This window comes from Rhinatrema bivittatum, chromosome 3 (genome assembly GCF_901001135.1).
Source record: "Rhinatrema bivittatum chromosome 3, aRhiBiv1.1, whole genome shotgun sequence".
Classification (NCBI taxonomy): domain Eukaryota; kingdom Metazoa; phylum Chordata; class Amphibia; order Gymnophiona; family Rhinatrematidae; genus Rhinatrema; species Rhinatrema bivittatum.
In genome coordinates, this window is record NC_042617.1 from 230,802,142 (window position 1) to 230,828,127 (window position 25,986).

General features: G+C 47.7%; 1 protein-coding gene across 21 annotated transcripts in view; it reads right to left on the bottom strand.

The window, feature by feature from the left end:
* AFDN (afadin, adherens junction formation factor) overlaps positions 1 to 25,986 on the bottom strand; it is a 1,391,435-nt gene that overhangs the window by 526,815 nt on the left and 838,634 nt on the right. For all 21 annotated transcript variants that reach the window (XM_029594302.1, XM_029594301.1, XM_029594288.1 and 18 more), the window contains 2 exons: positions 23,844 to 24,042; positions 16,808 to 16,911 (listed from right to left, as the gene is read on the bottom strand). In XM_029594302.1, coding sequence (XP_029450162.1) covers positions 16,808 to 16,911; positions 23,844 to 24,042 — 303 coding nt within the window. The remainder of the gene's footprint in view (positions 1 to 16,807; positions 16,912 to 23,843; positions 24,043 to 25,986) is intronic.

Here is a 25,986-nt window from a genome sequence, read left to right on the forward strand (position 1 = left end):
CGATTGTGATGGATTGCCACATTCCATGAAAGTGGCATAATCGACCTCCCACTGATATGCTTGGCAGAGGGATCAGGCTGCTGCTCTCCAAGTGAAAGTCAAAAACCTGAAGCAGGCCCCGGCTGGGGAGCTGCTTGTGGCTTTTGCTTCCGGGGCTGGCGAGGCTGAGATGTTTGATAAGGCCTCGTAACTCGGGTCCTTGTTGGTGGGGGATAGTACTTCCTTGGACGGAAGAATGACTTCTTAGAGTCCTTCTTGAAGGGCTGTCTAGAAGGGAAGTCAGAAGGTATCGATGAGAGCTGTTTGAGGGTCTCATGATGGTCCTTTAATTCTGCCACTATTTGCTGAATCTGTTCACCGAATAGATTATCTCCTATACAGGGCAGGTCAGAGAGCCTGTCTTGCACTTCTGGGCGAAGGTCAGAAGACTTGAGCCAGGCGCAGCATCTTGCCGAAATGGCAGTTGCAGACACTCTAGTGGAGGTGTCGAAGATATCGTAAGCTGTTCTTATCTCATGCTTTTCTGCCTCAAAGCCCTTGTTGACAAGGGCTTGAAGATGTTCTTGGAATTGGTCAGGCAGGGTTTTAGAGAAGTCCTGTATTTGCTTGAAAATGACCCTATTGTATTGGGTCATGTACAGCTGGTAAGAAGCAATTCTGGAGATGAGCATGGCCCCTTGGAACACTCGTCAACCAATATTGTCTAGGAACTTGTGTTCCTTGACAGGAGGGGTAGAGGAGTGTGGCTTCGTCCTTTTTGCTTTCTTTTGAGCTGATTCTACCACAACTGAGTGGTGGTCAAGCTGAGATTTTTGAAAGCCCGGGGCTGACTGTACTAGATAAGTAGTGTCAGCTTTTCTGTGTACTGGGGCAAAGGATCCAGGATTTACCCAGTTCTTTTTGAGGAGGTCAAGAAGAACTTGATGAATTGGAATAGAAGTGATCACTTTAGGGGCATCCAGGAATTGGAGAAGCTCCATCATCTGGTGCCTATCATCTGCTCCGTCTGAAGCTGAAAAGGGACCAATTCCGACATTTCCTTCAGAAAATTAATGAAAGAGAGAGGTCCTCTGGAGGAGAACGCTTTCTACTTTCAGTAGGAGAAGGGGGTGAAGGTAAATCATCGGTGTCTGTGGAAGTATCATCAACCCAGGTGTCAGCAGGCTGACCTATAGGACGAGAAGGGGGTTGGATACCCAAAGGGCCCGGCTGAGGCTCTGAGAAAATCGAAGGAATTGCCGGGGGCACCGCGGACGCTCTGGGGGGCATCGGTGCCGGCATCGAAGGCGCCGATGTGCGTATCGCCCCCGATGAATGAATCGGTGGCGAGGGACGACATGGCATCGATGGCTGAGGCAATACCCCCGAAGGAGGAATGTGGAACAGTGTTTCTCCTCCCGATGAAGCAGTCATCGGGGAGCGCACCGGAGCCATCGGAGACCCGGGAATCACCGGTGGAAGGGTAGTCATGACCGCCTCCATCTGGGATAGCAGCTGTGCCAGCGCTGCTGGAATCGGGTCGGTGACCGGTTCCCACTCTTGGTGCCGGTGTCGGAGGAACCTGGAGTCGTTGCATCGCCTTGGCGATGGCCTCCTGGACCAGCCGGTCCAGTTCTTCCCGGAGACCTGGGGCAATCAGCTCCGGCTCCTTGACGGAAGAGGGAGGCTGAGGCACAGTCGGAGGGACCACCTTTACAAGCGGAATCGTGACTCCCGAACCCCGATCGGGTGAGGGTGGCCTCGATGTCCCGGTCACAGGAGTGGTCGGTGCCACTCCTGGACGGCGCTTCTTCGACGGTGGCTTGGACTGTGGCGAGGTCAATGATTTCGTTCCCTCGACGGTCCGAGACTTACGATGCCGATGTTCCTCCCTACGATCCCCTCAATCTTGAGGGGGAGAAACGGGAGTTGATGGCCGTGAAGATGTCGATGGCAGGCGGTCACCGGACGGTTGTCGATGGTGGTGCGACTTCGACGGTGCCGGTTCCGATGACATTGATGCGATGGACGGCGTCGGGGTGTGAGCACGGAAGAGGAGTCCCATCTTCTCCATTCTGGCTTTGCGACCTTTTGGTGTCATAAGGGCACATTTGGTGCAAGTCAGGATATCATGCTCATGACCTAAACACATTACACAGACTCCATGAGGGTCTGTGATAGACATGGTATGAGTACAGTCCGGGCACCGTCGAAACCCCGACGCCATGACCATAGAAAAATTGAGCCGCGTACGGTCGATGGCCAGTAGGCCGCGAGGGCCAAACTCGACGGTAATCGACGAAAAATGGTGAAAAACTTACCGGAGTACCACGGTCTGAGAAAAGTTAGAGGAGGGACCCCTGTGGGGTGAACTAATTTTAATTAAGTCCGTGAGGAAAATTCCTGTCAGGAATCTCTTCAGAGATCCTAAACTGCGAGACTACTGCTGCGCGGAAAAAAGAAGACTGAAGGGGGACCCCTGCTGGCTGCAGGGTTAGTGCCATGCTGGGCATGCCAGTAGGGGCCAGTCGAAATTCTGGAAACTTTGACAGAAGTTTTCCGTGATTGGGCTCCATCCTGATGATGTCACCCATATGTGAGGACTACCATCCTGCTTATCCTGTGAGAAAGGGAGTGTAGAGATCCTAGTGAGAGGGGCTACAAAAGAGCCAGTGCAAGGCACTGATAAAGAGTCAGCAAGAGCCACTAGAGGGTGCTGATCATAATAGCCTGCCCACATCGCTCCCAGCAGCAGCAACAGCTCTAATTCATCGTGGCAATGCTGAAGACATCAGGGGCAGGGCTGCCCTTTAAACATACTTGCAGTGCCTTCCTCTCCACCCATACTGCAGGAAAACTTCTCCTGATGCTGTCTCAACAGCAATGAGCTCCCCGAGAGCGAAGCCCTCCTCCCCCCACCCCACCAGAGGGAGGCGTCCAGCACTGGCTGCAAGGACAGCGCCACCTACATCGCTCCCAGCAGCAGCAACAGCTCTAATTCATCGCAGTGATGCCAAAGGGCGCATGCCCTTGGCGCGTGCACAAAGGAGCACAACAAAGGAGCTTGCCCCTTCATACAGGCCTGAATTGTGCCAGAATCAAGACTGATCATAAAACAAACTAAAGTTTATTCTTTAACTCTACAACCCTCTTCCTCCTCTGACAAATATCCAAATCTTCAACCATTTTAGAAATACTTCTACAATCAGTAAGTACACCTTCTTCAACAACCAAACATTTTAAGCTATAGGCTCCTCAAGCTATTTATATCAGCATCGGACCTATCTTATTACAAAACTTCGCAGAATAATGAATCCAGTGAAAAAGGGGGCGGGGGGGGGGGTGTTCAGGCCTGCAAAAGGCCGCAGCCGTTCGCACCCCGGCGGTGCGATTTCGGCAGCAGTCTTTCGTACAAATAGCGCCACCATAAAAGATGGTGCTATTTGCCGCACTACTGCCGGCAATAATGTCCCTCACATTATCGCCGGCACCGGTGCTGCAGCCAACTCCTTCCCCTCCTTGCCCCAATTCCTCCACTCCAGCTAATTAACATCCTATCGCACGCGAAAAGCCCCTTTTCACGTGCGATAGGGATTTATCGCATGCGTTAGGGCCTTATCGCGTGCAATAAGGCCCTAATGCATGCGATAAACGTTTAGAAAATAACCCCCCAAGTTTGTAAAAACATAGGAATTGAAGGCAGTGTTCTAAAATGGTTCTCCTCCTTTCTTACCCACAGATCCTTCCAAGTAAAACTTAATCACCTTTCTGACACTTTCCAATGCACTACTGGTGTTCCACAAGGATCCTCACTTTTAGCAACTTTATTTAATATCTACTTGCTTCCCCCCTTTGCAAATTGTTAACCAATCTTGGATTAAATTTCTTTCTATAAATGCAGATGACCTGCAATTCCTCTTGCCTTTTACAAACGCTTTTGAGAAAACCTCCTCACATTTCTGAGAATATGACCACTATTAAAGAAAACTGGAGAAATTACTTACCTGATAATTTCATTTTCCTTAGTGTAGACAGATGGACTCAGGGCCAATGGGTATAGTGTACTCATGATAGCAGTTGGGAGACGGAGTCAGATTTCAATCTGTCGTCAGCCTACATATACCCGTGCAGGAAGCTCTGCTCTTCAGTATTCTCCTCGAAAAACAATTGTGGATATATGCGTTTTAATAACATGATTAATTTGGCTAACTTGATTAACTTGGACTGGTTGAACTTATTTCCAACTGGAGACCGCCAGTGCACTCAACCGAAAAACGCCGACACCCGGCAACTATGGGTGTCTTAAACTAGTGGTAAAGCCTGGCTTACCCATGCTTCTTTTGCTCTCGAGGATTGTCACCTGAGGTTTCTGGATTTTGGGGCAGCCGTGGGCGGGATGCTGAGTCCCATCTATCTACACTAAGGAAAGCGAAATTATCAGGTAAGTAATTTCTCCATTTCCTAGCATGTAGCAGATGGATTCAGGACCAATGGGATGTACAAAAGCAACTCCCGAACCGGGTGGGAGGCTGCCCGTGGCCCACTTAGTACTGCCCTTGCAAATGCTGTGTCCTCCCGGGCCTGAACATCCAGGCGGGAGAACCTCGAGAAGGTGTGAATGGAGGTCCACGTTGCCGCCCGACAGATCTCGGCGGGTGACAGCATCTGAGCCCTTGTGGAATAGGCCTTGATTTGTAGAGGTGGAGGCTTTCCTAGCTCTACGTAGGCCGCCTTGATTACTTCTTTGATCCAGCGGGCTATGATTGCCCATGAGGCCACTTCCCCTTGTTTCTTCCTGCTGTGAAGTACAAATAGGTGGTCCGTCTTTCGTACGGATTCCGATCTTTCCAGGTACTGGACTAGGAGTCTGCCGACGTTAAGATGGCGTAGGCGGCGTGAATATTCCGAGTCCTTATGCTCTTCTGGAGATGGCAGCGAGATGGTTTAGTTTAGATGGAAATGAGAAACCACCTTTGGAAGGAAGGAGACGACAGTACAGAGCTGTATGGATTCCGGTGTGACTCTGAGGAACAGTTCCCGAAAGGATAGTGCTTGAAGTTCAGAGATGCGACGGGCTGAACATATTGCCACTAGGAATGCAGTCTTCAAGGTCAGGAGCCGTAGTGACAGACCGCGTGTAGGTCTGAAGGAAGCTCCCATCAGGAAGTTTAGTACTAGATTGAGGTTCCATAGGGGCACCGGCCACTTTAGTGGTGGTCGGATTTGCTTGACCCCTCTCAGGAAAGGGAAACGTCTGGATGGGATGATAGACTGATGTCCACTTTGGCTCTGAAACAGGCCAGCGCAGCCACCTCAACCTTGAAGGAGTTGAGAGACAACCCCTTCTTCAAGCCGTCCTGCAGAAATTCCAGGATCATGGGGATTTTGACTGTCCGCAGAACGGTGTCGTAGTCCTCACATCAGGCTTCGAATATTCTCCATATTCGTATGTAATTTAGAGACGTGGAAAACTGCGTGCTCAGAGCAAGGTGTCAATCAATGCCCCCAATAAATCTGCTCTTTTTCAGGCGAGTCCTCTCAATAGCAAGACCATGAGAATTGAGTTGGGTCTTCACGGAGGATCGGTCCTTGCTGGAGCACGTCCCTGTATGGGGGTAGAGACAGAGAGTTCCCCACCAGAAGTCTTCGCATGTCTGCATGCCATGGCCTTCTTGGCCAGTCTGGGGCCACTAGAAGATCTAGCCCCCTGTGGTGCTTTATCTTGCGGATGATCCCTCCCAGTAGTGGCCATGGTGGAAAGGCGTACAGCAGGTCTTCCTGTGGCCAGGTCTGGACGAGGGCGTCGATTCCCTGGGATTGTGGTTCTCGTCTGCGGCTGAAGACCTTGGGAACTTGGGCGTTGGACCGGGTTGCCAGAAGATCCATGGCTAGTATTCCCCAGCGGTTTACTATCAACTGGAAGGCTGTGGTTGACAGCATCCATTCCCCTGGGTCTAGACTCTCTCTGCTGAGGTAATCAGAGGTGAAGTTGTCTTTTCCCGTGATGTGGGCGGCTGAGATCCCTTGTAGGTTTGCTTCTGCCGACGCTATTAGGGGATCTTTTTCCAGGGACACCTGTTGGCTTCTGGTTCCTCCTTGGCGGTTGATGTAAGCAACTGTTGTGGCGTTGTCAGACATGACTCTGACGGATTTGCCCCGGAGTCTGAGACTGAACCGCAGGCAGGCTAGCCTGACTGCCCGGGCTTCCAGCCGGTTGATGTTCCATCCCAACTCTTCGTTGTCCCATTGCCCCTGGGCTGTCAGTTCCTGGCAGTGGGCTCCCCACCCTCGTAGACTCACATCCATGGTGAACAAGACCCAGGTTGGTGGGGATAGCCTTACTCCCTTGCTCAGATGGTCTTCTTGTAGCCACCATTGGAGCTGGGTCCGCACCTCTGCCGGTAGCTGGAGGTGAACGGAGTAGTTCTGGGACATCGGGTTCCATTGCGACAGTAGGGAACGTTGTAGTGGTTGCATGTGGGCCCTTGCCCATGGGACGACTTCTAGTGTTGATGCTATGAGGCTGAGGACTTGGAGGTAGTCCCATACCTTGAGGCGAAAACAGGTCAACAGGATTTGCAACTGGTCCATCAGTTTCCTTCTCCTTGTAGGGGGGAGAACGACCTTATCTTGTTTGGTGTCGAACAAGACTCCCAGGTATTCTAGCGATTGGGAGGGCTGCAGGCAGCTCCTGGTTGTGTTGACAACCCACCCAAGATTCTGCAGTAGATTCTTGACTCTGGTGGTCGCCTGGTGACTCTCCTCTGGAGATTTTGCCCTGATCAGCCAATCGTCCAGATATGGATGTACGAGGATTCCTTCTTTCCTCAGTGTTGCCGCCACTACAACCATGATTTTGGTGAACGTCCGAGAGGCAGTAGCTAGTCCGAAGGGTAGCACCCGGAACTGGTAGTGATGGTCCAGTATTGCGAAGCGTAGAAAGCGCCGATGGTCGTGATGGACCGGGATGTGGAGATAAGCTTCTGACAGATCTAGAGAGGTCAGAAATTCTCCAGGCTGTACTGCCCTTATGACTGAGCATAGGGTTTACATGTGGAAGTGTGGCACCCTTAGGTAGCGATTGACGGACTTGAGTTCCAGGATGGGCCGGAACGTTCCCTTTTTCTTGGGGATGATAAAATAGATGGAATAGTGCCTAGTATTTTGTTGGTGCATGGGCATCGGTGTTATCGCCCTTAGGGAGAGTAGTTTTGCCAGTGTGGTGTCCACTGCCGTCCCCTTAGAAGGGGAGTGGCATGGTGATTTCACAAATTTGTCTGCAGGGATACTGTGTAAGTCCAGGTAGTTCCCTCTCGAATGATGGTTAGGACCCACTTGTCCAACGTTATCTCGACCCATCTTTGGTTGAATAGGGCAAACCTGCCCCCATCTCTTCTTCCTGTGGATGGGTCTGTTGATTCTCATTGTGGGGTGTGGCTGGGGCCTGGACCTGAGCCGGCTCCCCTCTTGTTGTCTCTGTTCCGAAAGGACTGGCCCCTGCCTGCAGGACGAGGTGCTTGGTATGTGCTTTTGTACGGTCTAAAATGCTGGGTTCCTCTGACCTTGGAATTTTGGGGAGAGGGGCGTTGGTTTCTTTTGTTCCTGTCCTCTGGTAACTGAGGTACTGGGGATTCCCCCCATTTGTCAGCTAACTTCTCCAGTTCGCTTCTGAACAGGAGGGCTCCTTTAAAGGGCATTCTCGTGAGTTTCGTCTTGGAAGTCACGTTGGCTGACTAACTTCGGAGCCAGAGTTGCCTTCTAGCTGCCACTATGGATGAGATGCCCCTGGCTGAGGTGCGCACCAGGTCGGAGGTCGCAACCGAGAGGAAAGATATCACCGTTCTGTTTCAACGAACATGGTTGCGTCCCTGAACAGCAACAAGCAGGCACGTGTCACCACGGCGCAGCAGGCAGCGATCTGCAGGGACATAGCTGCGACAACAAATGACTGTTTAAGGATGGTTTCCTGACGTCTGTCCTGGGCATCCTTGAGTGCAGCTCCTTCTTCGACTGGAATGGTAGTGCGCTTTGAGACAGCGCAGACCATCGCGTCCACTTTGAGGAACCCCAGGAGTTCTTTGGCTGAGGGTTCCAGGGGGTATAGGGCTTCAAGGGCCTGTCCTCCTTTGAAGCTGGCCTCTGGGGCATTCCATTCCAGGTCAATCAGTTGTTGTACGGCCTGCAGCATTGGGAAATGGCATAAGGCCTGACTGAGCCCGACCAAAGCAGGGTTCGTCTTTGGCTCCGCTGTGGTGTTTGCTGGGATGGCTAGCGTCTTCAGGTTCAGAGACATGAGATCTGATAACTCGTCTTTGGAGAAGAAATGTTTTATGGTTCGGTATGGTTCCATTCCTGGAGGGATTTCCCCTTCCTACACGGAGTCTGGCTCTTCCTCCGAGTTGTTTGTGTTCCCTATGGGGAGGCTTTTGTCCGGAGGAGGCATGTCTCGGGGAGGTCACGAGGGGCCTGAAAGGTTTTGGTCTTTTGGTGGAGACTGTGGCTGTGTCACCGATTGTGCCTGGACAAAGGTTTGCTGCCCTTTGAAGAATTCCATCCAGGAAAAGGTTCCTGGGTCAATACTGAGTCCAGCGGCATTCCCCGAGGAGCCCATTCTGAGGAGGGGCCGAGCCGGAGATAGAGAGGTCCGGGGTACTATCATTGGTGGAGCTGGATTCCTCTACTGGCAGAGGGGGGCCTTGCCTTGGTTCCCCCTGAGCCTCTTCACACTGTAGGCACATGGCAGCGGCCACTTCGGGTTGCGCAGCTCTCAGGTGGCAGGCTGGGCAGAGGGCTTGTCCCTTGGTTTTCTTGGCCGGCGGTGCCATGGTTTGTGCGCGTGTAGTGCCCTAAAAACTTGTCTGTGCACCTAGATGCGCGCGCCGTGAGGCTTAGTTGTGTGCTCCGGGATTTAGAAGATGTGCATGCAGGTCAGAAGATGTGCATGCAGGTCAGTAGATGTGCATGCAGGTCAGTAGATGTGCATGCAGGTCGGTAGATGTGCATACCGCTGTGGGCATGGGCCTATTTGTGCGCCCGGCAACGTTGTGCGCGTTGCTGTGTGAACGGCATAGATGCGCCCGGCTCAGTTGTGCGGACAGTACGGCAATCAAGGGGGGGAGGGGAAATGGTGCCAACGACCACGCAGGCAAGATGGCGGCCCCCCCGCAGGGTCTCCATGTGGAAGGACCCTCGCACCGGATCGGGGCTGCTCAACCTGATAGAACAGATGCCGGAAGGACGATCTGTGCGGCTATCCGAGCCTCGGAGACTTTAAGAAAGTTTTCTACCTTAACTTGTCTCGGCACTTCCCAGTCTCGTGCCAGGTGGTCTCCGGCTGCGGGGGGGGAGAGGTAAAATACCTTCACCGCCACGCTCGGTATTGCACCCACTGCCTCTCAGCCACTCTGGGGGCTAAGTCCACGCCGGGAACAGGCTACCGGACCGAGGCTTACCTCTGAGGGATCTCGAAAATCACCTCAGGAATTCTCGACTATCACCGCAGTAGAGCGGGGCTCGTCTTGTGGAGGTAAGATTTTCTTTCTTCTTTGGTTTGGATTTTCTAATGCTGTGCAAGCATGTGTGGTGTCCCAAACTGCTAAGGAGACTGAGAAATACTGAAGAGCAGAGCTTTCTGCACGGGTATATGTAGGCTGACGTCAGATTTCTGCCTCCCAACTGCTATCAGGAGTACACTATACCCATTGGTCCTGAGTCCATCTGCTACACGCTAAGAAACTCTCAATTGAAACTTTCAATGAACACAAAAAAAAGTGAACTAATCTGGCTAAGCAATAGCCCATCTAAAACTATTCCATGCAACATCAATCTAGGAAACTACCTTCTTTCTCCTGCAAATCAAGTAAGAAATCTCGACATATAAATTGATAAAAATTTATCCATGAAACCTCACATAAGCAAATTAATTAAATCTGGTTTCTCTAAACTTCAAATACTAAGCCGCCTAAAACCCCTACTGACATTATCAGACTTTAGAACTATACTATAATCCATAATATATCGGGCTTGGTAGTGTGTCCATCAGTGCTCGCACATGTTCCCCAGCCTGCCGATAGATGGCACTATAATATATTGGGCTTGGTAGTGTGTCTGTCAGTGCTCACGCATGTTCCCCAGCCTGCCGATAGATGGCGCAGGTGGCTCCCTGGCCGCCTTGGAGGCTCAAACACGCCGTACAGTGGCTATGTCACAACACCAGCTGCAAGAGGTACTCCTGGGGGAATTCGGCGCTACTGCAGAATGCAGATTTTGCGCAGAATTTCTCCTTCCTGCAGATTTCCTCCACCTCGCCGATTTCCTCCCTCGCCAGAAGACTAATCAAAACCGGAAGGATAGCGGCCATCGCGGGACAGGCAGAAAATAGCAGAGGAGACCCTGGCATGCCGCAAATGGAGCGCGTCCCACGGCACATGCTCCATTTGCGGCGTAGATGAAGGCCCGGCGCGCTGTTCGTGGCAAAAAGGGAAGGCCTTTGTGTGCTACGATTGGCGCGCCCGGGCCTTCATCTTCACCATGAACGGAGCGTGTGCCACAGGACGCGCTCCATTCGTGGCATGCCAGGGTCTCCGCTGCTATTTTCTGCTCAAGGTGAAAATGGAAGGCACCCGTGTGCCACAAATGGCGCGCCGGGCCTTCATCTTTGCCGCAAACGGCGTGGGTCCAGCTGCATGCTGGTGAGAGAATGTGTGTCGGGGAGGAGAGGGTGAGAGAGAGCAGGAGGGTAAGAGACAGAGCATGGGGAGGGGATGCCGGTGAGAGAGAATGTGTGTGAGGGGAGGGGGTGACAGAGAGCATGGTTGGTAAGAGGGGGGGAAGGGGAGGTGTGAGAGAGCATGGGAGTAAGAGAGGGTGGATGCTTGAGTGTGGGTTTCAGAGAGAGGGAGCCTATATGAGGGGAGGGGGATGCCAGTGAGTGAGGAGAGGGGGTGTGGGTGAGTGCGAGAGACAGCTTGGTAAATAAACTTTGCCAGCCCTGGCTTTAGCAAACGTGCCTCCATGTCCCTTGCCCTGGGTGAAAACAATTTAGTTTTTCCTTTTCAGCTAACGCTTCCATACAAGAGCGTATGTGCCAATAAAAAGGCTCGCCGCCCAGACGTAGAACGGGTACAGCTGCTAGTCACTTATAACTCTCTTAACTGAATTACTTATAGCTCTCTAACCTGGATTACTGCAACTCCCTACTCCTAGGACTTTCAACCAATCACCTCAAATCTCTCCAACCTCTTCAAAATGCAGCTTTCAGACTCCTCACTGGAAAACGAAAATTTGATCACATCACCCGGACTCTGTTTGCTTTACATTGGCTACTCATACAATCCAGAATAATATACAAAGTCCTAAGAATAATTCACAACAATTTAGATACTATCAATGAACTACTTGGAATAAATTTCAATCCTCATACTCCTGTACGTTCTCTTCGATCCCTCTACAAAGGATTACTTGAAATCCCAATTATAAAAAACTACCACCTAAAACATACTAGAGACAGCTATATCAATTGCTGGCCCCACTCTCTGGAACTCATTACCAGAAAATCTTCGAACTTCTTCTGACACCAAGAAATTCAAGCAAAAACTGAAAATCTGGATTTTCAACATTGCCTTCTCTACTTCCCCTTAATCCTTCGATACATCCTCTATTGTTATCCAGTTTATATGGCTTTGTAAACTTTATTTCTTTAAATGTTTGTTATACATTATACACCGTTTTGATCTGGTGATTCTCACTTGGAACGATGGTATATAAAAATCTAAATAAATAAGTAATTGACTGTGCAGAGAAGGCACAAGTCATGGAGAGAAGAGTGAAGAGTACTCAAGTCCCATAGCCAGTCCAAAGAGTCTCGCTAGGGTGAAATTTAAACCCATACCCAGCAATGGACTCAACTAAAGAACTGGGAGTGCACACTGGGCAAGGGCCAAAGTGGGTGGTACTATAATGTTGTCTGGGATAACCCTAATGTATGGGGGTGAGTCTGATGCTAGGTCTCTGACCCCAAGCCCTAGCTGGTGAGAGGCCAGATAAAAGGGTGTGGGGTATGTGGTACTTCTTTGGATGAGATCCAGGGGGAAGTAGTAATGCTGTGACTGATGGGTCCAAACTGGGGGGGGGGGGGGGGTGGAATATGATGAAGTGACTGGTTTCTCCCTTTTTGTATGTGTGCAGGACCAGACTAAAAGACTGGTCTACCATAAATCCCAGAGAGAGAGAGAGCTTTGTGGGAGGGAGCCTGCGGGGCAGGGGAGCGTCTGGATGGCAGGATCAGCTGGAACAGGATAAAAGTATAAGCCAAGCTGTGTCAGCAGGCCCCCTTGTCTCCAGGAGAGGCAGTTCCTGTAAATCTATTCTGACCCAAACCAGAAGGACTGGGAAGGTAGGCAGTCCACTATTGTGTTATGTACACTGTCCAGAGTTAAGGCAGTCTACTGTGGTGGTGTTAAAGTGCTGTAAATGCTAATAAGGCTGAAATTGCATTAGAAAAAGGCTGGAGTCAGTGTGGTTTTGTGCTCCAGCCTAGGTGATCTGCTTGGTCAGCCTCACAGTTCTTCTCTGATAAGGAACCAAATGCAGAGAGAAAAACAGCTCAGCTTTCCCTAGCAAGCACCTTATAATGCTCTTATGCCCAGGATGGGACTGAGCCCCACGAACCTCTTTGGGGACCTGTGGAACACATTTGACCAGACCACATCCTCATACCTCTGTTGTAAATTGGTCAGGCCCCATGGACACTGAAAAGCATTTTTTAGAGAGCAATTTGGAGAAAAATCGAATAAGGTTATTCCCCTCATGACAACCAGATTATCTTGGGATACTATGGCTTTAATTTAAATTCTCATCCTCCCAACTGAAAGGTATTGCAGTGGTGACACTGGGATTTGGGCAATGTTCCCCCACTTCAGTCAAAACCCTAAGTCGGGTTCTGGCCAGGTCTTTGTGGCCCCTGTTCTCCTTTATGAAAGTGAAGAATAGGCTGTTTCTGCGATCAAGCCCATCATTACCGTGGCCCACTCATGAGACCCCAGCTGTGTATAGTGAGGCTGTAGTGGCAGTGGAGTGGGCCCATGGCAACCTTTACACTAAGCCCCCATTGCCTACAACAAAAGAAGATCACCAGCTTCTGGTTCTAAATGCACCGCTGGTCTAACACTTTGTGATTCCACTCAACTCTTTATCCTCTAATGACCCTACAGACTCAAGAGGCATAGGAGTTACTCTGCCAAATCCCTGGCTGATTGTAGGTTGTCACTATAAAGTAAATAATTTCAGTCACTGCAATTGTCTATGCTGGATCTACCAACTATTCGTGATACGGAGGAAAAAGACCTCAGAATAGTAGCAAGCCTAGTTAAAAAAAAACTTAAGAATTCGCTACAATTATTCCAATCATCGGTCAAAAAACCTCCATCCACCTTTTATTCAATAATTCAAAAATTTATAAATTATTTTCTCTGTATGTAAAACTTGACGTAACTCATAATAATGCCCATTCCAATCCACAAATGATGCCCTGATGAAGCCTTGTTGGCGAAACGCTGGCCAAAGTTGGCAATTTAAGCAGAATTTGTGGATTGGAATGGGCACTGTTATGAGTTACGTCAAGTTTTACATACAGAGAAAATAATTTATAAAACATTTTTTGAATTATTGAATAAAAGGTGGATGGGGTTTTTTTTGACCGATGATTGGAATAATTGTAGCGAGTTCTTAAGTTTTTTTTTTTTTTTAACTAGGCTTGCTACTGTTCTGAGGTCTTTTTCCTCCGTATCATGAATACTTGGTAGATCCAGCACAGACAACTGCAGCGATTTAAATTATTTACTTTATAGTGAAAGCTTTGTATTTTTGGTTTGAGATTTTTCAACTACTTTCACTGGCTTGTTTGTTTGGAGTTTTTCTACTTTTTTCAAGCATGACTGTAGGTTGTACCATCATTGGGCATAGCCTCTTGCAAGGTCACAAGCTGTGAAAGGAGAAATCCTCTGGAGAAGACCTCCTCATTATTTGTGGAGGTGGTGAATCAGGGGGCGCTGACCTTTCCCTCGATCTGAGGAGTCCTCTGATTCACTGCCCCACTCACTGGATAACCCCATCTGGTCTGGATTGCCTGACAGAGTGGGTGGGATCTCATTCATCTACCTAAGGGGCTCGGCCTGAACTTTCGCCAGTTAGTATAGCTGTGTTTAAAAAGGACTGGATAAGTTCTTGGGGGAGAAGTCCATTACCTGCTATTAATTAAGTTGACTTAGAAAATAGCCACTGCTATTAATAGCAACGGTATCATGGAATAGACTTAGTTTTTGGGTACTTGCCAGGTTCTTATGGCCTGGATTGGCCACTGTTGGAAACAGGATGCTGGGCTTGATGGACCCTTGGTCTGACCCAGTATGGCATGTTCTTATGTTCTTAAGATGTTCAATAGATGCATTAGTGCATGGCATCCAGTGCTAATTGTCAAGTGCACAGCCCAGATGACAACTCAGAGCCTGACGAAGATTTCCACTGGCAAAATGGCACCCCAACACTGATGCAGTTGCGCCTAATGGTGATCCCATCAGAGGAACAGATGACACCTACAGAATGGAATGGGCACTGTGATTGTATAGATGTTGCAGTGCTCACCATAGATTCCCACTGGCGCACTGGCAGCTGTTTGTGTACTAGCATCAGATATCTTCGGAACATGGGCACCACTGGTGCATCAGCCACTGCTGAATGCTTCCATTCCTTGGCTCCAGTTCCTCTGTGAAGACTGTCTCTGCCAGCTTTTTTGGCAATCAGGAGGGGGAGACCATGTCATCCAGAGCATAGAGGTAAGAATTAATTTGGAAACTCGGACATTGCTATGATTCCCAGGATTGTAGGGAGAATAAGCTCTCCTCTTCATAGGAACCCTTGGGGAATTCATGTCGATACAAGAATAATCCCTCTCCAGCGGCAGGCACTGACCTGGTTCTGAACCAAATGCATATGTCAAGGAGGAATTGATGTCATTGATGCACCAGCAGTGCAATCCTGGATACCTTGATGTCAATGCATATCAGGCAGACTAAGTCTCCTGGAGTCCCTACTTGAGAGGCTGCCAGAGACACTGTGAGGCCTGTACCCAGATAAGACCCTGAATGACTCAGGGATATGAAGCCTAGCCCAACCACGCAAGGGGTACGGAAATACAGGTTCTTGAGGCATCAGACTAAAGGTAAAACCACAATGTAAAAGCTAGAAAAAACTTTGACCAGGCCGTGCTGGGGCACCGGAGCCAAAGCACTATAGGATCGAATAAATAAAAGGCTTAAATCAAGAAAAAACCTGAAAGAGACTCCAAAATATATCTAGAGGGAGAAAACCAACCTGCAGGGCCCTGTGAGAAACAGCTCCTGCAGCTCCAGAATTTTTCACTGCAATAACTGTGTGTGAAACAGAAAGAACTGTATCTTGCAGGTTCTATGGAAAAGATGAGACTAAGGGGCCCTGCCTAGGAGGCAGGGAGTTGGCTAGGGCTAGGGAATGCTAGAAGATTTGCAGGATGTCACCACTGTGTGAGGGCTGCCATTCTGTTTGTCTTTGGAGAATCTAGGTAAAGTGTATAATGATTGGTATACTGATGTATGGGGTTTATTAATGTAAGTTTTTTAATGTACTTTTTATTTGTGAGAAGTTGAATCTTAAACAGGAGGTACATAGCATCCATGAAATATGTAGAATGTATTCTGTTTAAATATGTTTTGCGGTTCTTTAATGTAAAGATAACAATTACAAAATAAGCATAACAAGATAAGATAGTTTTCTAAATTAAAAACATGCCTTTCCTTAACTCCAGCTATCAAGATTTGTATTTGCCTTTTAAAACGACCATATAAAGATCTAGGGTCACATGGACTAGGGAGCTTTGTCATTTTGTTTGTACATAAAGAAAAATAAATACATACAACTATCTGAAAACAGTAAACAATGCACCACAGCACAAATTTATAAAATGTAATATATATTTATTAATTTGTTACTCTGAGTCCAGTTCATCATTTATGTTATCCTTCTGAAAAACTGACTTAAAAAAAACAAAAAAGATTTATCAGGACTGCATATTTTGTGTGTCAAATATCACATAGTACAATACATAGTTGTGTAAGTGCCCTGGTTGTTCATTGTAGACACATATTTCCTGTAGAAGCAGTGAATCAGCATTACTTTCATGAATGTCTGGTTTAACCTCACCATTGCTTATATATGTTTTTTCTAAAACAAATTGCATATTAACACATAACCCCCTTCCTCACCCCACTCTCACACACAAAGCAAAATCAAATGATGTGAAAACAACACAATTTAAATTATATTCACTGGTACATGATAGTACTGCTATTTTTAAAACACTCACTTTTATTCATAAAAGAGGAAGGAAAAGGAAAAGAAAAATGACAATAACCATTACATATTTATATATCATTCTTGTCAGGATTCTTGCTGTAGCTCCATGACATCACAAAACATTAGCAAAACAAAAAATAGGGGAAAACGCCACAACAAAAATACAGCTGAAAAAGGGGGCAAAATAAAGTATCAAAGCTCTGTTAGCACCAGCAAAATTCTTAAATACAGATTTAACAATTTTACTGCTACTATTGATACTTTGTATTACCACAGAACACTAGAACAGTAAAGAATCAGATGGTTCTAGTATTATCAATTTAAGTTTAAAAAAAATAAATCTTTTAACGTACCTCAAATAGGCCTATTCATAAACTGTCTTAATTGTTTTGTGCTATTAAGTCTGCTATCCCTCCCTTCCCACTACCAAAGTAATACTTACCAGCTCCGCATTCTCATATATCAGGTGATTTTCATAATCTACTCCTTCAAAATAAATTGTCCAAGTGCCTGGCGATCGTGGATGGGGAATTAGCCGGCAAAAACCTTAAAAAAGAAAACACAATGTACACAATTAAACAGGTGTGCTGTATGCTTATGTTTTTTTCTGATGAACAATACAATTATTAAATGGTGAAGAAAGCAAAGCCATCACTGCTGTGAGGCTTTTATAGCACAGGAACGTGTGTGTAAACACAGCCTGGAATTGTTTCCCTACAACCAATAAGCAGCACGCTCAGGATCAAATGCTTAACTGCATGATGAATGGACATAGGACCACCTTATGAACAAAATATTACTGTTATCACAGAAGCCAGATTTAACTTTAGAGCTCCCACAGACAAGAGGTGGTATCCTTCTCAATTGCCCTCTTTCCCTGTGTCCAACCCACTCAATCTTGGAGGTGGCCCATGCTGTCTTCTATATGTGCACTGGCCCAACAGCTGGTACTTCAGGAAAAGAAATTCAGCACAGGCCCTTTCAGTAGTGGCCTGCCCTCAACACATTTTTCTATGGTAGCTGGAAGCCAGTGTGGGAGGGATGGAGCTATTGCAAGTCTCTGAATATGATATGACTAGCAGCTATCACACTGAACTTACTTTCCTGAAGTTGCTGCTGTTGTTGGGCCCATGGCAGCAGGTCAGTGGCATGACTGCAAGCCTAGATCAGCTGCATGGCAGTGATAGCAATGCAGGACCAGGGGAAGTTGCCTTCATTGCCTATGCCTAAATTTTGTCCTGACTATCACACAACAGGAAAAGCTTCTGGAAAAAAAAAAAAAGAGCACAAGGGCTGCCTAGATAAAGATGCTACTAGCCCTTAGGCATGCACCCTATAGCTAGAAACACAACGATTATAGCTCATTTTTCCTTTCATTTAAAAGATAAAATCCATGAAATTTTTGCTTGTGATTGCAACAAAATGCTTTTATAATCTATAACACTTAACAGATGAACATATCATGTTTACTATTAAATGAAATCAGGGATAGATTGTAGGAAAATATCAACTGGGGAACTTTTTTCAAAACCAGCCCACAGGGAGTTTGTCAGACTTCCTTGTCTTTCCCTGCAGCGTGCATTTTAACAATTCCCAAAAGCATGACAAACTGACCCTTCAGAAGTACATAATGTGACCTGGACCCTGACAAAACTGAAGCAAAAAATCTCTAACAAAGTTCACATATTTCCTAAATAACAGGCCGATACAGTAAAGTGCGCTCCAGCGGAGCGCACTGTTAGCCTGCGTTTGGCCGCGCGTCGAAAACGCACGGACAACCCCCCCGAAACTAATAGCAACCGCAACATGCAATCCATGTAATCAGTTGTACTATCCTCCTCCCCCCACCAAATTTGGCGCTCTCTCATATATATTAGGGGTGTGCATTCGTTTTTGCCGTATTGGTTATCCGCAACGTATATTGCACTATTCGTAGTATTCGTGGGGAAGCGAAACGTATCGCGATTCCCCACGAATACACGAATCTTCCCCGAATTATACGGCCACCTAAATAAAAATTTAAACAAACCCCCCCACCCTCCTGAACCCCCCCCAAGACTTACCAAAACTCCCTGGTGGTCCAGCGGGGGGTCCGGGAACCATCATGGCGCCGATAGCCTTTGTCACAGGGGCTACCGGTGCCATTGGTCAGCCCCTGTCACATGGCCATCGGCGCCATCTTGTGCTCCTACCATGTGACAGGGGCTGACCAATGGCACCGGTAGCCCCTGTGACATAGTATGGGCAAAGGCTATCGGCGCCATTTTGAGTACTGGCATCGGATGGCCGGAGTGCAGGAGGTCACTCCGAGACCCCCAGGGACTTTTGGCCAGCTTGGGGGGGGCCTCCTGATCCCCACAAGACTTGCCAAAATTCCAGCGGGGGTCCAGGAGCTACCTCCTGCACGCCGTCCGTCCGATGCCAGTACTCAAAATGGCGCCGATCGCCTTTGCCCTCACTATGTCACAGGTACCGACGGTCGGCCTCTGTGACATAGTGTGGGCAAAGGCGATCTGCTGCCAGTATTCTCACTCTCACTCTCAGTGTGTGGATGTGTCTTGTCTGTGTCAGAGAGAGAGAAAAAAAAAAAAAAGACACCCACATGCACGCGCGCACACACAGACACAAAGTATGTGTGTGAATGTCTCTCTCCCTGACACAGAAAGATGCCCTTACACACACTCTCTCTAACATACACACACTCTTTCTGTTGTGCTGCTGCTCATGTACTCACACACTGAGTGCCCCAGCTCCATATGCCACATCTTTATGTAAAGGTTTTTTGCTTGGTGCCAGCCCCTGTCCTTTCCCATTCCCACCCCTTCTCTCCAAGAAACTCACTGGTTCCGTAGACCAGTGAGTTTCCTCACCTATGAAAGCTGCCTCTTTCATAGGTGAGGTCAGCAGACAGACGCCTCCCCAACATTGCACAGGCACTTCCTTGTTGGCTGACCCATCCCTTTATGTAACTGTAGCTTGCCTCAATTTCTCCTTGCCTCCACACCACTTTATTGTATATCCATTGACAGTGTGCTAAAACGTTTGCTGCTTTTATAATTTCTCAGGCTCTGTACTGCCTACTTACCTGGGGGGGGGGGGGGGGGGGGGGGGGGGGGAACAAGAAGCGATCCATGTTTCACCAGATGTTAAGAAAAAAGAAAAATTAAGCCCTGGGTGACACTGGGGAGAGTCACAGGACTCAAAGCAGCACAGCTCCAGAATCCTGCTTTCCCACATGGAGCCAGTGCAGCCAGGAGTGGTGCAAGGGATTTAGGTGCCATAGGTGAATCTTATAGCCTTGTACTTTCCTGCCCCTCTCTCCCTACACATAATTTAAAATTATGCATTTATAACAACATATTTTACATCAAACAGGATATTCAATGTAAAGTCTTATAAGGTAAAAATATCACTTACAACATGTACATTATGGGGCAGATTTTAAAAGGGTTACGCACCTAACCCCAAAAAACCTGCACCTGCCTGTGCCAAGCCTATCTTGCATAGGCTCGGTGGCGCACGCAAGACCTGGGATTTGCGTATGCCCCGGGGCTTGCAAAAAGGGGTGTTCCGGGGGCAGGGCCATGGGCGGGGTGCCTACCCGGGGGCATACCAGGGGCTGGACCGAGGCCTCCGGCACAGCCGCCATGCCGGAGGATGGAGAGCCAGAAGGCGTAACTTCTATGATAAAGGTTAGGAGGGGGTCTTAGATAGGGCTGGGGGGCGGAAGGAAAGTTGCCTTCGAGACCAGTCTGATTTCGGAGCGGCCTCAGAGGGAACAGAGGAAGGCTGCGCAGCTCAGCGCACGCAAGTTGCACAATTGTGCACCCCCTTCCACGCGCCGACCCTAGATTTTATAACATGTGTGCGGCAGCGCGAGCATGTTATAAAATTGGGCGTAGATTTGTTCACGCCGGGTTGCGCGAATAAATATATGCCTTTTAAAATCTACCCCTATATTTACATGCATTTCTGTGGCGCTAACCAGAAAACTCTGCCCAAAAAAGGTAAAAGATACTAAAAAGATACTGATTGTGATGGAGAAGGTACAGAGAAGGGCAACCAAAAATGATAAAGGGGATGGAACAGCTCCCCTATGAGGAAAGGCTGAAGAGGTTAGGGCTGTTCAGCTTGGAGAAGAGATGGCTGAGAGGGGATATGATAGAGGTCTTTAAGATCATGAGAGGTCTTGAATCGATTTACACTTTCGGATAATAGAAGGATAGGGGGCATTCCATAAAGTTAGCAAGTAGCACATTTAAAACTAATCGGAGAAAATTCTTTTTCACTCAACGCACAAGTTCTGGAATTTGTTGCCAGAGGATGTGGTTAATGCAGTTAGTGTAGCTGAATTCAAAAAAGGTTTGGATAAGTTAAAGGGGCTCTTAGGGAAGATAAGGCCATTGCAGAAAGACTAAATAATTTGCTTCAGTGTTTACTAATGAGGATGTTGGGGAGATACCAGTTCCAGAGATGGTTTTCAGGGGTGTCGCCTTGCTGCGACAATGGGACGGGTTCTATTGCTCTTAACTGGAGAAGAAGGGAAACCTCCTGCTCCAGAAGGACAGAATGGTCGGATAGTCTCCATGCTTGCAGAGGTGGTGAGAGTCCAGTGGAAGAGCAAGAAAGTTTAGGTGGTTACCCTGAGCAATGATTGCCAGCACCCATTGGTCGGTTGTGATTGACTGCCACATGCCGTGAAAGTGGCACAATCGACCTCCCACTGGTATGCTTGGCAGAGGAATCAGGCTGCTGCTCTCCAATTGAAAAACAAAAGCCTGAAGCAGGCCCTGGCTGGGGAGCTGCTTGCGGCTTTTGCTTTCGGGCCTGGCAAGGCTGAGGTTTTTGAGAAGGTCTCGTAGTTCGGGACCTTGCTGGTGGAGGATAGTACTTCCTTGGATGGAAGAATGACTTCTTAGAGTCCTTCCTAAAGGGCTGCCTTGAGGGGAAGTTGGAAGGTATCAATGAGAGCTGTTTAAAGGTCTCATGATGGACCTTTAATTCAGCCACTATTTGCTGGATCTGTTCACCGAACAGATCGTCTTACACATGGTAGGTCAGATAGCCTGTCTTGTACTTCTGGCCGAAAGTCAGGAGATTTGAGCCAGGCCCATTGTCTTGCCGAAATTGCAGCTGCAGACACTCTAGTAGAGGTGTCGAAGATATTGTAAGCTGTTCTTATCTCATGCTTTCCTGCCTCAAACCCCTTGTTGACAAGGTTTTGAAGCTGTTGTTGGAATTGGTCAGGCAGGGTTTCAGAGAAGTCCTGTATCTGCTTGAAAATGACTGTATTGTATTGGGTAAGGTACAGCTGGTAAGCAGCAATTCTGGAGATGAGCATGGCCCCTTGGAACACTTGTCGACCAATATTGTCTAGGAACTTGTGTTCCTTAACAGGAGGGGTAGATGAGGGAGGCTTCGTTCTTTTTGCTTTCTTTGGAGCCGATTCCACCACAACTGAGTGGTGGTCGAGCTGAGAATTTTGAAAGCCAGGGGCTGATTGCACTAAATAGGTAGTGTCAGCCTTTCTGTGTACTAGAGCAATGGATCCAGGGTTCTCCCAGTTCTTTTTGAGGAGGTCAAGAAGAACTTGATGAATGGGAATAGAAGTGATCACTTTGGGAGCATCCAGGAATTGGAGCAACTCCATCATCTGGTGCCTATCGTCCTGCTCCATCTGGAGCTGAAAAGGGACCATCTCAGACATTTCCTTCACAAAATTAATGAAAGAGGTCCTCTTGAGGAGAATGCTTTCTACTTTCAGTAGGAGAGGGAGGTGAAGGTAAGTCATCGGTGTCTGTGGAAGTATCATCACCCCAGGTGTCATAAGGATCAGCAGACTGACCTGTAGGATGAGAAGGGGGTTGGATACCCAAAGGCCCCGGTTGAGGCTCCAAGAAAATCGAAGGAATCGCCGGGGGGCACCGTGGATGGTCTGGGCAGCATCGGTGCCGGTATCGAAGTTATCGATGGCGCTGGTGTGCGTATCGCTCCTGATGAATGAATCGGTGGCGAGGGACGAAACGGCATCGATGGCTGAGGCAATACTCCCGAAGGAGGAATGCGGAACGGTGTTTCTCTTCCCGATGAAGCTGTCATCGGGGAGCGTACCGGAGCCATTGGAGACCAGGGAATCACCGGTGGAAGGGCGGTCATGAGCGCCTCCATCCGGGATAGTAGCGGTGCCAGCACTGTTGTCAATGGGTCGGTTCCAGTCTCGGTGCCGGTGTTGGAGGAACCTGGAGCCATTGCATCGCCTTGTCGATGGCATCCTGGACCAGCCGATCCAGTTCTTCCCGGAGACCTGGAGCAAGCAGCCCCGGCTCCGTGACGGAAGAGGGAGGCGGAGGCACAGTCGGAGGGACCACCTTTACAGGCGGAATCGCGACTCCCAAACCCCAATTGGGTGAGGGTGGCCTCGATGACCCGGTCGCAGGAATCGTCGCTGCCATTTCTGGACGGGGCTTCTTCGATAGTGGCTCAGACGGTGGCGAGGTTGATGATTTCACTCCCTCGATGGTCCGAGACTTACGATGCCGATGGCGATGTTTCTCCCTACAATCCCCTCGATCTTGAGAGGGAGTAACGGGAGTCGATGGCCGTGAAGACTGTGCCGGATCCGATGATGTCGATGCGATGGACGGCGTCCGAGTGTGAGCACGGAAGAGGAGTCCCATCTTCTCCATTCTGGCTTTGCGACCTTTTGGTGTCATGAGGGCACATTTGGTGCAAGTCAGGACATCATGCTCATGGCCTAAACACATTACACAGACTCCATGATGGTCTGTGATAGACATGGTATGAGTACAGTCTGGGCACCGACGAAACCCCGACGCCATGGCCATAGAAAAAAATCAAGCCGTGGTACGGTCGACGGCCAGTAGGCCGCGAGGGCCAAAGTCGACGGTAATGAACTAAAGACGGTGAAAAAACTTACCTGAGTACCGCGGCCTGAGAAAAGTTAGAGGAGGGACCCCTGTGGGGCAATTTAAGTTTAATAAACTCCGTGAGGAAAATTCCTGTCCGGAATCTCTTCAGAGCTCCTAAACCGCGAGGCTACTGCTGCGTGGAAAAAAGAAGACTGAAGGGGGACCCCTGCTGGCTGCAGGGTTAGTGCCATGCTGGGCATGCCCAGTAGGGGCCAAAGTTCTGGAAAGTTTGACAGAAGTTTTCCGTGATTGGGCTCCATCCTGATGATGTCACCCATATGTGAGGACTACCATCCTGCCTGTCCTGTGAGAACAGAAAGTCCTCTGTGCTAGTCACATATGCAGAAGATAATAATGCTTCCTCCATAGAAGCATACCAACTCCCTCAAGCTTGAACTCCAGTGGACTGTAGTCCAGTCTCTGTGCTGATCATTAAAACTTTAAACAATAGATGTAAAAATTTAAAGACCTGCCCTAGACAGATTTAGTAGCATTTCAGCCATAACTACCCAATCATTCATCTGAACACAAATATAGAAAAGTACTAACCTCTCTGACACAATGGATCCAAAAATTCCTGCAACCCACTCGGAATGCTTCGTACAACATCGCATGAATAACCATCTTCTGGCAAAAGGAAAGGCAACTGAAGATCTGGATCCTCTTCCAGCTGTACATCTCTGCCATCACTACGTGCTAACTCATCAGCTGTGTTTTCCGCTAGGGTCACAACACTTTCTATTAACTCCTGCACAAGAAATAAAAAGGACACAAGTAAAGTGATATTTAATTTTACAAGTACTGCAAGAACATTTAGAAGAAAATGTGTACTCTATTAACTCTATTTTCTCAATTGTTAGCCAGAGGCAGGAACAGGCAAACTCCAGTCCTTGAATCCAATCTGCTCAGGTTTTCAGGATATCCCTAAGGATCAATAGATAAAACTGCATACAATTGAAGCAGTGTGCATGCAACTTTATGTCATGCATATTCATTGGTATATACTGAAAAGCAAAGCAGATTGGTGTGCAAGAGAAATGGAGGTTGCCTACCCCTGACTGGAAATGTTTTAGCCATGTCTCTTATTGCCTCACATATTCATCCCTCACCCAGATAACACAAAACGCTAACATTTTATAGTAATCTTTTTGTCACAGATAGTAGAGAACACAATCTAAGTTTATAAACCCTAGACAGGGTCCGGCCCAGTGGTACAGTGGTAGTGGTAGGGCTGGCTTCTGTTCCTTGGGCCAGCTGTTGCTGGGGTTGCTGACTATCACAGAATGGCAACACTTAGCAGTTATACTCGGCGCACATGAGTACTAAGTGTAGCCCCTGACTGAGAACAGTTCCTATAATGGCTAGGCTAGACTGGAGGGAAGAAGAGTTAAAAACAGCAATGGTGAGGGGAATTCTCAGTAATTGTGAATAAAAGCTCACAGTGCTGCAGACCAAGTAGAGGTTAATTCCAATTGAGCTAGAAGCCCAAAGGAAGAAGACGACGACACTACCAGGCTAAAACAATTACAACCAAATAAATTTTAGGATACTTGCAGAAGTTCCAGTAAGACCTTTTTTTTCAAATCTATTTATGATATTCAAACTTTACAACCAAGAAATAAAACTGAAACAAAAAAGTACATGAGGACAGAGAAATGAAAATTAAAATACAAATATGCATACTTTAAACAACCCACAATTGAAGAGCTAAAAGGCAAAAACGGAGCAAATCAAAAGGAAATAAAGAATCCAATACTTTATACTAGCATACCTGGGCCAGATCATAAAATATATATTGATTGTCTTCAAGTTTAAGGAGACATATAGAAAGTTTAGATAAATATTTGCATACAGAGAAGGAGACATTTTTTATTTATTAATTTTGTTTCCATTAATCCTGTTACACCAGTCCATGCCAAATAAGTGGATAATGTCCCCATACCAGCAGATGGGAGGCAGAGAACACTGAATTCTCCAGTGACATTGCCACTATGTATAGGAAGGTTAGTACAGTGAGAAGCCAGTATAACCTATGACAAAGCACTGAAAAACACTGATGAACATATGAGAAAATGTTAACATTTATGATGAGATAGAAATTCTCATATTTCCACTCTCCTACTTATAGCAAACCAAGAAAGCTGGATAGAAGGATATGGAAACTAGAGAAGTGACTGAAAACTCTAATGACTGGATGCAATATAAACTAGACAGGTATTTGAATCTCACACACTATAGAAAATGAGGCCCAGGCTTCCCGGGAGAATCCTAGACTGGTGTAGTAGGACTCATGGAAAGAAAATTTCTCCTTCCATTTCATCCTGCTCCACCAGTTCAGTCCAAACAGATGGGAAGAACCCAAGCTCTCACTAACTAGAGAGGGAGGAAATAAGGGCCGTCTGTGAACTCCAGTGCCATAAGCTGCATCCTCCAGTGCCATAAGCTGCATCCTCCTTAACAGAAATATATATATAGCTGGTTCCAATCGTTCCTGGAGAACAGATTCTACAAAGTAAAAATCAATAATGAAGAATCGCATCCTATCAAATCAACTCGAGGAGTACCTTAAGGATCATCTCTCTCACCTACACTATTTAATATTTACCTGCTTCCACTCTGCCACTTACTCTCTAACCTAAAGCTAAAACATTATATTTTCGCTGATGACATTCAGATTCTCTTGCCCATCACA